The 14297-nt window shown below is 32.3% G+C and overlaps 1 protein-coding gene across 2 annotated transcripts; it reads right to left on the reverse strand.

Moving 5' to 3' along the window:
• Positions 1-632: 632 nt before the first annotated feature.
• LOC107451181 (flavin-containing monooxygenase 5) lies at positions 633-13045 on the reverse strand. 2 transcript variants are annotated; one of them, XM_043054690.2, is made up of 4 exons: positions 12871-13045; positions 8185-8353; positions 3520-3998; positions 633-1849 (listed from the first exon to the last, which is right to left on the reverse strand). In XM_043054690.2, the coding sequence occupies exons 2-4, from the start codon at positions 8342-8344 to the stop codon at positions 875-877; spliced, it is 1614 nt and encodes a 537-aa protein (XP_042910624.1). In that variant the 5' UTR covers positions 8345-8353; positions 12871-13045; the 3' UTR covers positions 633-874. The 2 variants fall into 2 exon arrangements, with proteins under 2 accessions (XP_042910624.1, XP_071037243.1); XM_071181142.1 differs by having other exon boundaries at positions 748-1849; positions 12867-13001.
• Positions 13046-14297: the final 1252 nt, after the last annotated feature.

The following is a 14297-nucleotide window of genomic DNA, read 5'->3' on the forward strand; positions in this document are numbered from 1 at the left end:
ACAACAATAGAAAACCAAAATTAGTGTAGAAAATACTTTTCTATTGATTAACTATTTTTTATGTTAAAAAATATTTTGCTTTTGTCTCAAATGTTTCGAGATAAAGAAATTATGCTTACCTTCCAAAAAAGTTATTTTAATACAATTGTCAGGTAGTTAATTTTTTAAAAAGAACAACCAAATTTGAGCATATTTTATTCAAAAAAAATATATAAATGTAATGAAAGTGATATATAAATAAATTAATATGTATTCAATCATTGTTATTTATTAGTTTTTTCTTATAAAAATGCTTGTGTGAAAAACATTTTTTACCAACCGAAACATTGTTTTACGGAATTCTAAAATCAAAAAGCAATTTTACTTATAATATTAAAAAAACTCGTGTAATGTCAAAAGTAATTTCTAGATATAAATTTTCTATTAAATATGATTTAAAACAAGTATTAAAAAAAAACAAGAAGTTTCTTTTCTCCACACGTAGGTATTACACGCAAACATTTTCTTTTTTATGTTAAGTGAATTTCAAAACAATTAAAAACAGATGATTTTGTTTAGTTTTTTTTATGTATAAATTTTTCAAAACTTCTAAATAAAACAATCTCTTTCATAAGAACTAAGGTACTCAAAAAAACTATTTTTACTCATTTATTTTGAATGGTTACACAATTGACATATACCTGATAATAAAATAAGTGCACTATCAGTATATTTTTATCAGAATAAAAACATATATTTTTCAAAATATTTGCTTTCTCATCCTTTTATCAGCTTTTAAAAGATAATATCTTATTTTTTAGTTAATACACTGTTAATTGATAGATAATTTTCTTATTTATATTTCATATTTTTTAAAATCTTTTTTATAGTTCTGTTAAAACAAAGATATCCAAAACCAAAGCACTACAATTGCTATTACAACTTTCAATGATAATCCTCCCAATTTACTTCCAGCTTTTTTATTTCTTCCACTCCGAAGTGGATATTTAACCCTTTCCTTGTAAGTCAAAATTGCATTCCTTGCTCCCGACCATTTGTGTGGACCTTGTAAGCGATATTGGTAAGGTAATGATGGACCCAACCATAATGCCCAAAACAATTTTTGATCAGTAAAAAATATCTTAACCAAATTTGGCTTTGCCCCAAACTGAAATGCTATATCATCTAAGTAATCTATATAATCAACCCGTGTGGTCAGTCGGTCAGATTTCTTATACCGTTTAATGTTCATTTCATAGGTTTTTCGCACTTCTGCGAGCATCTTCTCTGTTGGTGGGAATTCGACTTTTTTATTAATTAAAAGAGCTGCCCATCTACACTGTGATTCCCCCATTGGAAAACCTGGACCCAAAGGTAAAATGAATCCTATAATAGCGAGTGTGGGGTGGGGTAATTGAGCAGGATACACACATTTATAGATATTAAGGCAATCGCCATCTTTTGTTAAAATGCCATCGCTTAAGAAGGGGAATTTCCACTGGTATCCTGTTGCCATTATGACCGTATCAACTTCTGTGATATTCCTTTCGCCTTCAAATATGACGCCACATTCTGTGAAACACTTGATATCGTCTTTGACGATGACGTGACCAGAGAGGATTTTGATTGGTAGGATGTCTGACACTACAGGATCTTGCGACATTAAATGATGTGATGGCTTTATACCGTACAACGAATGATTAAATGACAGCCGTTCAAAGAAGTTTTCTATATACCGACTGCTCCATGTTAATGGCAGGCTTTGAAGTAGGTAATTTGACCATCGGCGGAGACAACATAAGTCAGTAGGCAGACCGTATGGACCTGACCGTGGGAGTACCCAGGCTCCAGTTCGAGTGCTGAGATACACCTGAAACATAGATATCTAATTTATGACAACTCTTTTATCTGTTTTCCTGAAAGTGACAGTGCGAGAAAAATAAATTTTAAATCACTAATTTTTCATAAATTGATGTCAATAATATCATTCCTTTCATTAAACTGACTGTGATTTGAGTAAAGTCTGTTGTCAGTGCCTGTGTTCATGATCCAAAAACACTGAATTAGCAGTTTATATTTTGGTACACGCTCTATCTTTTATTGATGATTATTTCTAAAAGATTTATTAAGTGTGAATAAAGTAAAATTTAATGCTTGCACTGCAAATTATATCGTATTAAAAATTATTATGTAACTAAAGATTTAACGCATATCCTTCAAGCGCCATTATAAATACAGTAAAACCTGTTTTAATTGACCTCTATAAGAACTAAATTTCTTTATATAGATAAAAGCGAAAGTATGTCTCTATCTCGAGTTTTTTTTTTTTTTTTTTTTTTTTTTTTTTTTTTTTTTTTTTTTTTTTTNTTTTTTTTTTTTTTTTTTTGCACTTTCAAAAGAAGGTTATAAACAACCACATCTTTCGGGCACAAAATTGAAAATACGAAATTTTATAGACTTTAGAACATTCTACGACGAACCGTTGATTTTAATTATTTAAAATCAGCGGTAATTAAAATGAAGCAAAAGTTATGACTTCAAAGGCAAAATTAATGGAAAATGGGTACTAATTCGTTTACGAACAGAAACGTACAATCATTGACATTAATGATGCTTATTTAATTAAGTAATATATGATTTTTTTTATTTTTATAACCGTTGTTGAACAGCTGAACCAATTTTGAGTTTACGTCTAACAATGTTGAACTCCGTAGCCTTGTAATTTTGAACTCAATCCAGAAGACAAGGGAGCTCCTGGTTCAAGTTTCGGGAGAAATTTGCCTTCGTGTAGGACTTTTTGATAGAACTAATCCACATTTGCGTTACATGGAAAGGAAAATCACGAAAATCTATCACGGTTAGCCTGACGGTAAGGTTATTGTAACCTATGATCCGCCTATCACTCAGGATATTTTACGTCATCACTGTGGTTGGTTCGAGCTGGATACAGAATTCGTATCGACCAGCCATCGCTGGGATTCGAACTCCGTTCACCTCATTGGAAGGCGAACGCTCTATCCCCTGAGCCACCACGGTTGTAAGGTATGCATATTGAAATAAAAAATAATGCTTTTAGCATGCGACTTATTTTTTATTATATTTTATAAGCAAACTTAATGGGGAAAAGATTAGTGGGAAATTCGTTTTGGGGAACGTAGAAGTACTACACGCATGTGACGTTTCTGGACAGGAGCCTTTCTGTTGCCACTGACAACAGAAAGGCTCCTGTGTGTTTGTAGGCAGTGTGTCCCCTGAAGAAGTGCTGTCTTACAGACACACATATCTTTTATTTTATTGCTTTTTATTACTTTTTCCTGCTTTATTTGCTTGTTTGAATATCTAAATTAAACTAAATCAAATTTGGTTTTAGCTGCCTTAGGCGTTTTTCCATTTTGATTTAATGTTTTAATTGTAAATTTACTTCTTTGTCTCTTTTGTTTCTATAAATTGGATTCATTTTCTGATTAAAGAATTAGACAAGAATCCCGAATTAACTTTTTTTTCAGATCAGGTATTTACTTTCTGTTGAACTATAATTACCTGTTCTGCGAGATTACTTATTTCCGTTGCTGCATCCACCGCAGAACAACCAAGGCCAACAACAACCACTTTTTCATTTTTAAAACTCTCAAATGTTCTTAGCTGTTTGGAATGCAGAATCCTTCCTTTAAACTTCTCTTGGCCTGGAAATATCGGCATATTTGGATATGCAAATTGGCCGGTGCAAACGAAAACTCCATCAAAAACATCAGTCGTTATTTTGTTAGACCTAAGATTTTTTACTGTAACGGTCCATCTACCTGTTTCGTCATAGTCTTCAGTTTGACAAACGTGCGTGACTTCATGATTAAAATGTACATGTTTTAGAATATCGAATCGGTTCGCGTAATCCTTTGCCAACTCATAAATCTTTTTGTGAGATGGATAGTTAGGACAGTCTTTTGGAAATGGGTAATCACTTAGAGCACTCATCTCTTTACTGTTATTTGCTGTTGTTGCTGAAGTTATTGCAGCTAATCCTATAAAAAGAAATTAAATAATTATCGAATCTAACAAAACGTTGATGAATGGAGAGACTCAAAAGAAAACTCATTGTTCAATCGGGTGACGCTTAAATTACCTGTCCGTTCGCAATGCAAATAGTTTATGTAGTTCATTATTTTGAAATGACTGAAAGGTATGGAAAAATAACAGGTTGCATGGCATTTTCAAACTACTGAACATTTCATTATTTGGAAGTTATTATGATATTGGCAGTTTATCAAAGAGCTTTTTGTCTTGACACGCAGCTGAAAATGCGTGTTTAAGAAGATGGAGGAGAGCACATTATGATAATTTTTGTCCTCAAATTAAAACCACGTGACTGAAGGGCGAATCAAGATATTTTCAACCATCTTTTTCTCCTTGTTATTTCAATGGAAGAAAATCGATGTGGGAATTTTAGAGTCAAAATCTTAAAATATGGTGTTTTATTGTAATGCATTTGGTTGTACAGAAAAATTTATTAAAGAACCTTATACATTTCATAGGTAAATTAATTTATATCTTTTTATAATTACATTTGTTTTGTTTACTATATAAATGAACTTTTATCAAACGCATCTTTTCCTTAAGGCTCCATATGAACTCCGATTATTCCATTTTATTTACTGTAAAACTCCGAATTTAAGATTTCAAAACTATCTACCAAGTAAATATAAACAAATAAAACCAATTTAAGCATAAAGCAAAGATTATATAAAATTATTTATTATTAATCCATAATTTTTTCCGTTACTTATTAATATATACTTCAATTATTATATATATTCAATTATTATATATTATATTCAATTATTATGTATTATATTCGATTATCATATATTATATTCAATTATTATATTTATACCAACTTCAATTATTTATTATTGATACATAAATTTTTAATTAACTTTAGTACTAAAAGGTAATAGTCAAGGTTTTGGAGGCATTGTTTCTTTGTTTATTTATGTTGCATTATTCTTATTCTCTATAATGCTTTTGAAGGAATAAATTCTTCAATATTTTTTAATTTCAGCAGCTTTTCAGAATTAATTTAGTTTATAAAATACATTTAATTTCAGCAGCTTTTCTGAATTAATTTAGTTTATAAAATACATTTAACTTCAGAGAAGAGGAGTCATGAAAGATTATTACAAAGCTATTTTATAGAGAAAAGTTTCTTAACACTTAACTTAAAGTTCATTGGTGAAATCATTCGATCGTTTTCAATTGATATCGTCTGCTCTTTTTTAAGAGTAATAATACATGAAAATAAATTAAGAATACAAGCAGTGATATTAAAGCTGGTTAATCTTATTATCGTGTTAAATTCAAAGAGTTAAGTGGATTTTTTTTTAAACTTTATCTAAGATGATACAGTTCTTTTTATTCCCAATTTTTTTATTATTTTTCAACTCCTTGACTCGTCTGAAATCATTTATTGTAAATATTGTCAAATATTCCAAATACCAGAAACGATATTACATGATTTTATGAGATGCAGTACTATTGTGAAATATATATCTTAGATTAAAATTTAAGCGCATTTATGTACTTCAATATCGATAAATCAATAAAAAATAATAATATACATGGATGTAACAAAATAACTTCAGATAATACTGAAAACTACTGAACCAAACTACGATACGTTTTATCAAAAGATACAGTTTTACCGTTTTCAAAACCGTTCAAAAGCTTACATTTTCCTACTTTTGTAAAAATTTTCGCAATTTTGTATGGTTTACAAGCATTTAAAAATTGGAATTATGAAGTAATTTTTAATCTAGAAAAATCTTGTCCGTATATGGGTAAAACACAATTCTACCAGAAAAGAGAATTCTCAATTGTCACACGACGTCCTTTTCTCTCCGCTGAAATAAATGTAGATTAATATCCTTATAAGATGTAGATTAATATAAGATAATGAAGTTATCTTATTTATTTTAGACCACTGTAAAATAAAAAGAGATAACTTAAGTGCTTTTATTAAACTTTTTACTGATTAATTTTTTTTATCGCCAATCTGGATAAATTCAATAATAGTTGTTTGAGGAAGCTGATTACGTTTCGTTCTAGAAAAAAAAAAGCATTGCTTGTAATTGAGGCAATTCACTATTCGGGTAATGGACGTAGTGAGTTCTAATCAAGGTTTGAAGTCAGATTCTAAGAATTGGGAAAAATTTAGCTAATCCCTAACTTCTTCAAGCCAATTTCTTTTGTTTTTTGTTGTTTACAAAAATGAAGCAATGGGATAGCTGCAAGTGACGTAGTGTGGGTCTCTCGATTCTGATTGGCTGTTGAAACGTATCATTCGCTTACGTTACGAACTGTTCTTCCAGTTATATTCGAGTAAACAAAGTCCGTCAAGTATCAATTCTCTTAAGTGACACATTCTATATTTATTCACAAAAATTCTTTCGTAATACATTTCTTATTCAGCACAAAGAGAGGCATGAAACCATGTAGAATATAAACAAAACTAGTTATACATTGTAATTGCCAGCTGTTTCTTTGTTGTTGTTTTGTTGTTGTTGTTTCTAATTCCACGGGAAAGCCTGCTTGGTGAAACCGAGCAAATGTAAGGCAGAGTGTGCGTTTCTTGTTTTTAAGTGGCGCCATCTATGAACAAGAATTCGACTTCTGCCACATACGCCGCACCCGTTTATAGGGCGGACGGTTTATAGGGCGCTTATACGGTTACAATAAAAGGCATAAGGAAATAATTACTCTAAGTAAAGTAAAAGGCATAGACGAGAACGAATTATATTTCGACAAATTCGATGTGTCATACGGTGCTGTATTTAATTAACTTCTTGTTAATTAAAATTCTAACTTATGTGGTGAAACTTAGCTCAACTTTAACGCGCCATTTTGCTTATAAATGATCAGCTGGAGCTGACGTTTTAGGTCACGCGTGTGGGTATCTGATCTACTTCTTTTTAAAGCGCAAGTACAGAATTGGATATCGGATAAAATATTGCATTTACCCGACTGAATTCCCCCTCTCCTACTAAGTTGGCGAAAAGTTTTAGATGACATTTTTCAAAACATTAAGATTCCGCAGGTCTTAATGAATGAAGGTACTAAGCGATAAACTGAGAGTGTGTTTGGATTCTATGAAGCTCCAAGTGAAGTTCTGCTTACCTTCTTTTTGACAGAAAATTAAAATGCTACAAATGCGATCAGTATAAGCGTGTTAAAGGTATTTATAGATTTCGACAATTAGAATCTTGAGCAAGAAATAAAAGCAAGCCAAATTCTTCACTTCACATAAATTTTATAGCTAATTTTTTTAAATCACTAAGATATCTCTTATAACCTTCATTCACTTAGATCAGTGTTTCCTAAAGTGTAGTACGCTTACGGTTACGGGAACAGTTTAGCGGGGGTACGCGTTCTTATGCGAAATATCTTGCAACAAACGAAAATTTCAGAAAAATTTATTTAAAAATTAAGCTAGCCATGAAAATTTACGATTACGTATTTTTCTATTGGCCATTTTTTTTNATGCCCAATAACTTATATTAGGTTCTAAGATGTTAGTTTAAGCAAGACTGTTGATTTTTTTTGCTAATTATTTACTGTTAGCTTGTTTTTTACGATTATTAATTGTTTTTTAGTATTAATTTTTAATTTTTTTATTAATAATTGTTTAATATTTTTTTTGTTTTTTGTGAATTTTAATTTAATTGTTACATATGCTTCATAGCGTAATAACATTTGTGTAATAACAATTCATAGTGTAACAACAATTGTGATCTGTGGAGTGCCCAAAGTATTGTGTCGGGTGCCATAAATGGCACGCGTGCCATTGGTTCGCCATCCCTGTCCTAGAGTTTGGTACGCGTACCCCCAGGGGTACGGGAACAGTTTCGCAGGGGTACGCATTCTTATGCGAAATATCTTGCAACAAACGAAAATTTCAGAAAAATTTATTTAAAAATTAAGCTAGGCAAGAAAATTTATGATTATGTATTTTTCTATTGGCAATTTTTTTTTTTGCAAAGTTAACAGTTAATAATTAGTGGTATCAGCAGCCAGTTGTGATTTTTAACTTTTGTGCATTTTTTTTATAGTAAAAAAGTACATTCATTTTTTTATTAGTCACATTAGTTTGGGTAACACTGACTTAGATCTTTAGTGGTCAAGTTTCCTGAAAATTATTTTTAGAATTACATTTACCGTCAATGTCCTCCTCGTTATATCTCCACGTTCCAGAATAAAACCCAGTTCTTTCAAAGCACACAGGTTCGATACCTTCTTCCTTTAAGCATTTTATACCACATATTCCAGCCATTCCTGCTCCAATTACAGCCACTCTTTTACATTTTTCAACACCCATGTTTATTCGCTGAAACAGAAAAAAAAATATTATATTTGCAGCAGGGACAATTTTAAAACAACATTAACTCGTCTCGATTAACATTCACTTGATTAAAAGGTTATAGGGTAATCGGTTACAAGCTTATACGAACTCGCTTTGTAAAGTCCAGCATAAGGATCCTGAACAGTGAAGACATATCTATAAAGAAGGTGAAGAAAATTCACAATGAAGGAGACTTAATTCTACTCGAAAACGGTTGGTAAGTAGGTACTTTATATACATCACACTAGGGCTACACAATGGGCTATTGGCGACGGTAAAAGAAACATCGCTGAGGTGGATCCGATGACATGCCATCGCAATTTCGATCATCTGCAAAGAGGATGGCTTTGGAAGTCCGACGACATACGGTACACTTTACGGTACTACAGTTTGATGAGGACCGATACCTTGAACTCTAGGTCCCTACGCAGGCTGATCAAAGTGGTCGCCCACCTGCTTACTGGCAGCAGCTGGTGATGCTTGACTTCGGTGTTCCACTGGGAACAGTGTCTTAACGATCAGTCCACTGCAGGATTTATTCAATAACGGAAAAGAAAACGTGTTGTTGTTGCTTTGTCCAGTACGTCAAGGAAAATTAAATTTGTACAAAAGTATCTAAAACAGCTTTGGCCACATCAATAATCTCTATGGAATAGAAGAGTTGCTGCGGGGGTTCCAGATGGATCCTGAAGAGCTTCGGCAATATGGCTAGGCAATCAAAGATATGGTCGAGAGAGGGTTCGGTGTCGATGCAGTGAGGACAACTTCTGCAGCTTCGATGGCCATCGGGAGATATTTAGAAAACATGTGACTTCATGAAATCGAAAAGCACTTGGGTGAAAGTTCAAAACCGAAGCTTTATGAACCAAAACACAAAACCGAACCACAACTGATGATCCAAATGAAGTGGTGACTCTGATGAAAAGAGTGAAAACTCAAAACTAAAGCTCGCTTTTACGTATCAGGACGAGTATTTAATTCATCGACTGCGAGTTTCACTCATCAAAAATTTTAACAGTGAAAATGAACAATTTTAACAGTGAACTTTTAATGAAAATGCTAACTTTTTAATGCTGTTTTAAAAAGGATAATTCCTTCAGAAATCAATTATATCAATAGATAAGTGTAGAGAAACTGACAATATCTCTATCATGTAACTTGAATCCAGAAAAGTATTTGCTATTGCTCTGACATTGTCAATAACTACTGTCTTTCAATCGCGAGATAAACTGTTTGTGAAGCTCACTCATTACGCAAAGTTATTGGAATGGAGGGAATCAGCTAAAACCATCTGCCGAGCGGAAATTATAGGTTCAACAAGACCATCAAGCCTAAGTACAATCTTCATCTAAAAATGGTCCCGCAGTGGACTGATCGTTAAGACACGGTTCCCAGCAGATCACCGAAGTCAAGCATCATTGGCTGCGGTCAGTGTGCGGGTGGGTGTGCAAGCAACAATAACAACAAACATCATCTAAAAATGAATAGTTGCTATCAGTTACTACGATAGCTAGTTACTATCGCGATAACCGCTCAAGTGCCGGAGACTTATGTTGTGATTGCCAGACAGCACAACTGCTATTTAAGGAATATTCATTAGGCGGCTTTTAATACGATTTTACCATCTGACTTAATAGAAATAATAAAGAAAGAAAATGTTTAAAAGTGCGTTCCTGTCTCTTTCATATATGTCTATTCTATATGAAACTCAACATAAAAAACCGATCGGGTTTTTTTTTCTTCTTTTTTTAGAATTAAGCGGAGAATGTGAATGTTGTCATACGCCAATCCATCGTTTGCGTACCACTTCTGTAAATATTCTTATAAATTATATTCATATTAACAAAAAATGTGTTTATATTTTGTTGAGTATGCAAACGGAAACCAACAAATCTGATTAATTGACAAATTCAAAGTTTTAGCGAAAATTTACTTACAACTTAAGCACAATCATTTTATTTATATTTATATAAAAAAAAAAGGATTAAATCATAAACTAAATTATGAATGTCTTTCTTCATTTTAACCAACTGTTTTTTTTTTTTTTTAATTTTTTTATAGTCCTGTTAACGAAGGCCAAAAATGAACATATGTCGAAACAAAGGACGAGGTGATTGTCAGTAGTTATAAATCATTTAAAGATACATTTTCCTGAACATCTTTCCTTACTATACTATTCACCCCTTTTTGCATATCTCATATCTCCATCACTAATTATGCAAAATTAATACATTTTGTCTTTTCANTCATCCAATAAATCCTTATTTTAAAAAAGTTGATTTAAGTTTTTCTGTAAAAATAACACCTTCACTGGAATTTTCATAAATAGGCAAAAATCGGGATTATAAGTTTGTAGTGTCTGGAGTCAAAAAAAATATATTTTGTTATACATTATAAAAAAGTTATTTTCATATAGTAATCGACGAACAATTAAACAAAGAACAATGACATAGCAGTAACCAATTAAAAATATAAGCATTAATAAAGAATTATAAAAAAAGTTTTCTTTCTGTGAGGAAACGAAAATGATAAAATTATGATTAAATTATGAGCGGTAAATTAAAGCCTCGAAAAATTAGGTATCATGAAAAGCGGACCATTCTTATCGAGACTCCCAATGATTAAATGAATATTTTTTCGTGATGTACAACCACTTGCAAAATCTTGATTATCATTATTTTACTGATTAACATTATGTATTTACTGATTAACATTATGCGAAATACTGTAGGCACTGGAGTGCTACTGAGAACCTCGATTCTTGCGAAATTAGTTTTGTTTTTGCCGACCAAGTGGCGGGTTCGAATCCCGCTCAGGGCATGGATGTTTCTTTCTCTATCTCGGTGTTCTGTGTCCTTTCTCCTTTGTGTGCGTGATTGTGTGAATGTGATCTGCCCTATAAACGGGTTTGTGGTTGTGTGACATGGGCGAAGCTGCTCCACCGCCGTCGCTTCGCCACAGGTGTCAACTGGGTAACGAGAAGAGAGTAGCATTCCTGACATATAAGGTCAATGGGACAATACATCCCAAGTGCCCGTCATTAAAAAATAAAAAGTTTTGCTTTTTACCGACTTAGAATCAATCTATCAAGAAATCTATCAAGTAAGAAGAAGGGGCTGCCATATTAGCGTATTGTTGTTGAATTCCCGGCATCTACGTAAATAAGTTTGTTTTACTGTGTGAATTCTTTAATGTTCTCTTTTTACATTACTATATTTATTTATTGATCATTGCAGTTATAAAGAATATTTTTTGCTCAACTTACGCTTACTTAGGATTCATACTCCAATACTTAGGATTCATACTCCAACAGTAAGAAGTTCAGTTGTAGCATGGTTCTGTTTCGTTTCGTCTTCTCCTCTTCTCTCGGGACACCACATAATAATTACACCGAAGAGCCATTACATTATGACCACCCTCTATCTACAACAATGGTTTCTCGCCCAGGAACAATGTTTTCATGGGGCACATTAGGACCCATAATCCTCATAGAACAATCCCTGACGTCTGTAAGCTACTTGAACATAGTTGCAGATCAGGTTCACCCATTCATGGCAACAGTTTTTCCTGCGGGGGATGGTGTTTACCAACAGGATAATGCACCATGTCATAAGGGTCGAATCGTCAAGGATTGATTCGAGGAACATTCCAGTGACTTTCAAGTCATGTCTTGGCCCCCACTTAACCTTAATCCAATAGACTTCACTTAACCTTAATCCAATAGAGCATTTGTGGTCCTACTTGGAAAACCAAATTCGTGCTGCCACGTTACCCCCTCGCAATGTTAGGGAATTGCAGGACAAATGGGTTGGGTGAGCGCTTGGTACCAGATACCTTAGACTACCTATCAGCACCTTGTGGAATCAATGCCACGGCGGGTGCTAGCAGTTTTGAGGGCTAAAAGTGGTCCTACATGTTAGCAGGGTGGTCATAATGTAATGGCTCTTCGGTGTATATCCAATCAATAATCCATAATTTATTTAATATTTCGCTCCGTTACATGAACTTCTTCATATGAACTTCTTCATACAAAATACGAATAAAAAAGAGTAGCAAAATTTAAACTATAAATTTTTTGGAAAGCAATATATTGAATAAATTATGAAAATTATATGCGTTTATAAAAATTTTAAAAGTATTTTTCATCGAACTTTTCCATTTAAAATAAAATATCGAAATTCAAGAAAAAAGAATTACGTTCCCTTGATAATTGTTCTAATCGTTCATAACAGTTCCCTTTTGAAAATCGCAATTCAGCTTATTTTATTCTTAATCAGTGTAACCCAGAAAAAATTCATAATGTTAAATATTTCATTCTGCACATTGAATTGTTTAAAAAAAAAACTAGTATAAACATTTTTTTTTTTTTTTGGTTAGTATATTTGCAGTTACTAATGAACTTTTTTTAAAAAATGCTAGGGTTTCACAGGTTTCCATAGCTAAAAAAGTGGGAGAAAACTCAGCTCCAATGTTGATAAAAGTACCAAAAACCATTTACCTACTTTCAACTTCTTCGATGAGGTTTTCCATATAAGTAAAATGCCTGCTAGTTGACTAAGCTTGGTGAACAAAAGATATTGCTTTCCCTGGTCTTGTAATTTAAAAGAAAAAATGAAAGATAAATAGTAATACGAATGAAAATGGAGCTCTTTAGTTCTTTACTCTTGTGAATTAAGCAATCCTACATTTTCGGGAATTTAATATACACTTGCCATACAAATTCTACAGTCATGACTTTTTAGTATATCAGGATTAACGAAAAACGTGATTCTAAGATCTCAAAAACTAGATGCCTTATCTCTGATTTCAAATTCCCTATTTTAGTTTCATATTTTTCTTAGAGTTGAAGATTTAGCAAAGATGTAGGATTAACGAAAAACGTGATTCAAAGATATTTTAGTATCGTTGATTTCAAATCTGAAATTTCTTTCTTTCTCCGTGGCTATAGTTTTTCCTTAAAAAACATTTTTGTATTTTTTTATCGAAATGTACAAGTTTCAAGACGTTATATATAACAGGGGGTTGCATAAATGTTGCGATAAACTTCGAGGGGAGTTAGGGCACATAATCATGATTAAAACTGCACAGAAACTCATATTCAAAATATCGTCATACACCGCTAGGGGCGCTTCCTTATTATAAACAGTTTTACGTGTGCTTCTGTTTGGTCATAATAGAAAAGCGACCCTAACTGTGTAAGGCAACAATTTCGGATATGAGTTCATATGCAATTTTAATATGACCTAATTTCCCAGTAAGTTTGTCGCAACATTATATGCGACCCCCTGTCATATATACCGTTTTTAAACTTGTACATTTCGATAAGAAATAGACTAAAAATATCATTTAAAAAAAAATTCCTCTTCAGAAGCTGTCGAGTTTTAATTGTCGATTTTATCAACCTTCTTCTATCAAAAGGTGCCTCATGATGGAATCAAGTTGAAATGTCTTATATACTAGTGATTTGGAATTTAATCACTGGCGTCGGCACCATAGGGGTCTGAGGGGTCCGGACCCCCCCAATAATTGGGAAGTCAGGGTCCATTATTTTGAGAAAATATTTCTGTTTTGTTTCCGTAACTTGAAATTTTTTTTCTCTCTTATTTTTACATAGTGCAACTTTTTAAATACAGTGATATGGGAAAATGGTCTTAGCATTTTAAAATTATCTTTATCGTATTTATGGCCCTGGGCTCTTTTGTCCTCTTTTTTTAAAATGTCAAATATCAACAGACCCCTACCTATTCATAAATTGTCTCAAACAGGCAATTATCCAGAATATCTAGGGGGATTTCTTTTAGGTAAGGGGAGATTCTTGTAGATATTTTCTATTTTTTTTTTTTTTTTTTTTTTTTTTTTTTTTTTTTTTTTTTTTTTTTTTTTTTTTTTTTTTTTTTTTTTTTTTTTTTTTTTTTTTTTTTTTTTTTTT

The sequence above is a fragment of the Parasteatoda tepidariorum genome, chromosome 5, assembly GCF_043381705.1.
Source record: "Parasteatoda tepidariorum isolate YZ-2023 chromosome 5, CAS_Ptep_4.0, whole genome shotgun sequence".
NCBI lineage: Eukaryota > Metazoa > Arthropoda > Arachnida > Araneae > Theridiidae > Parasteatoda > Parasteatoda tepidariorum.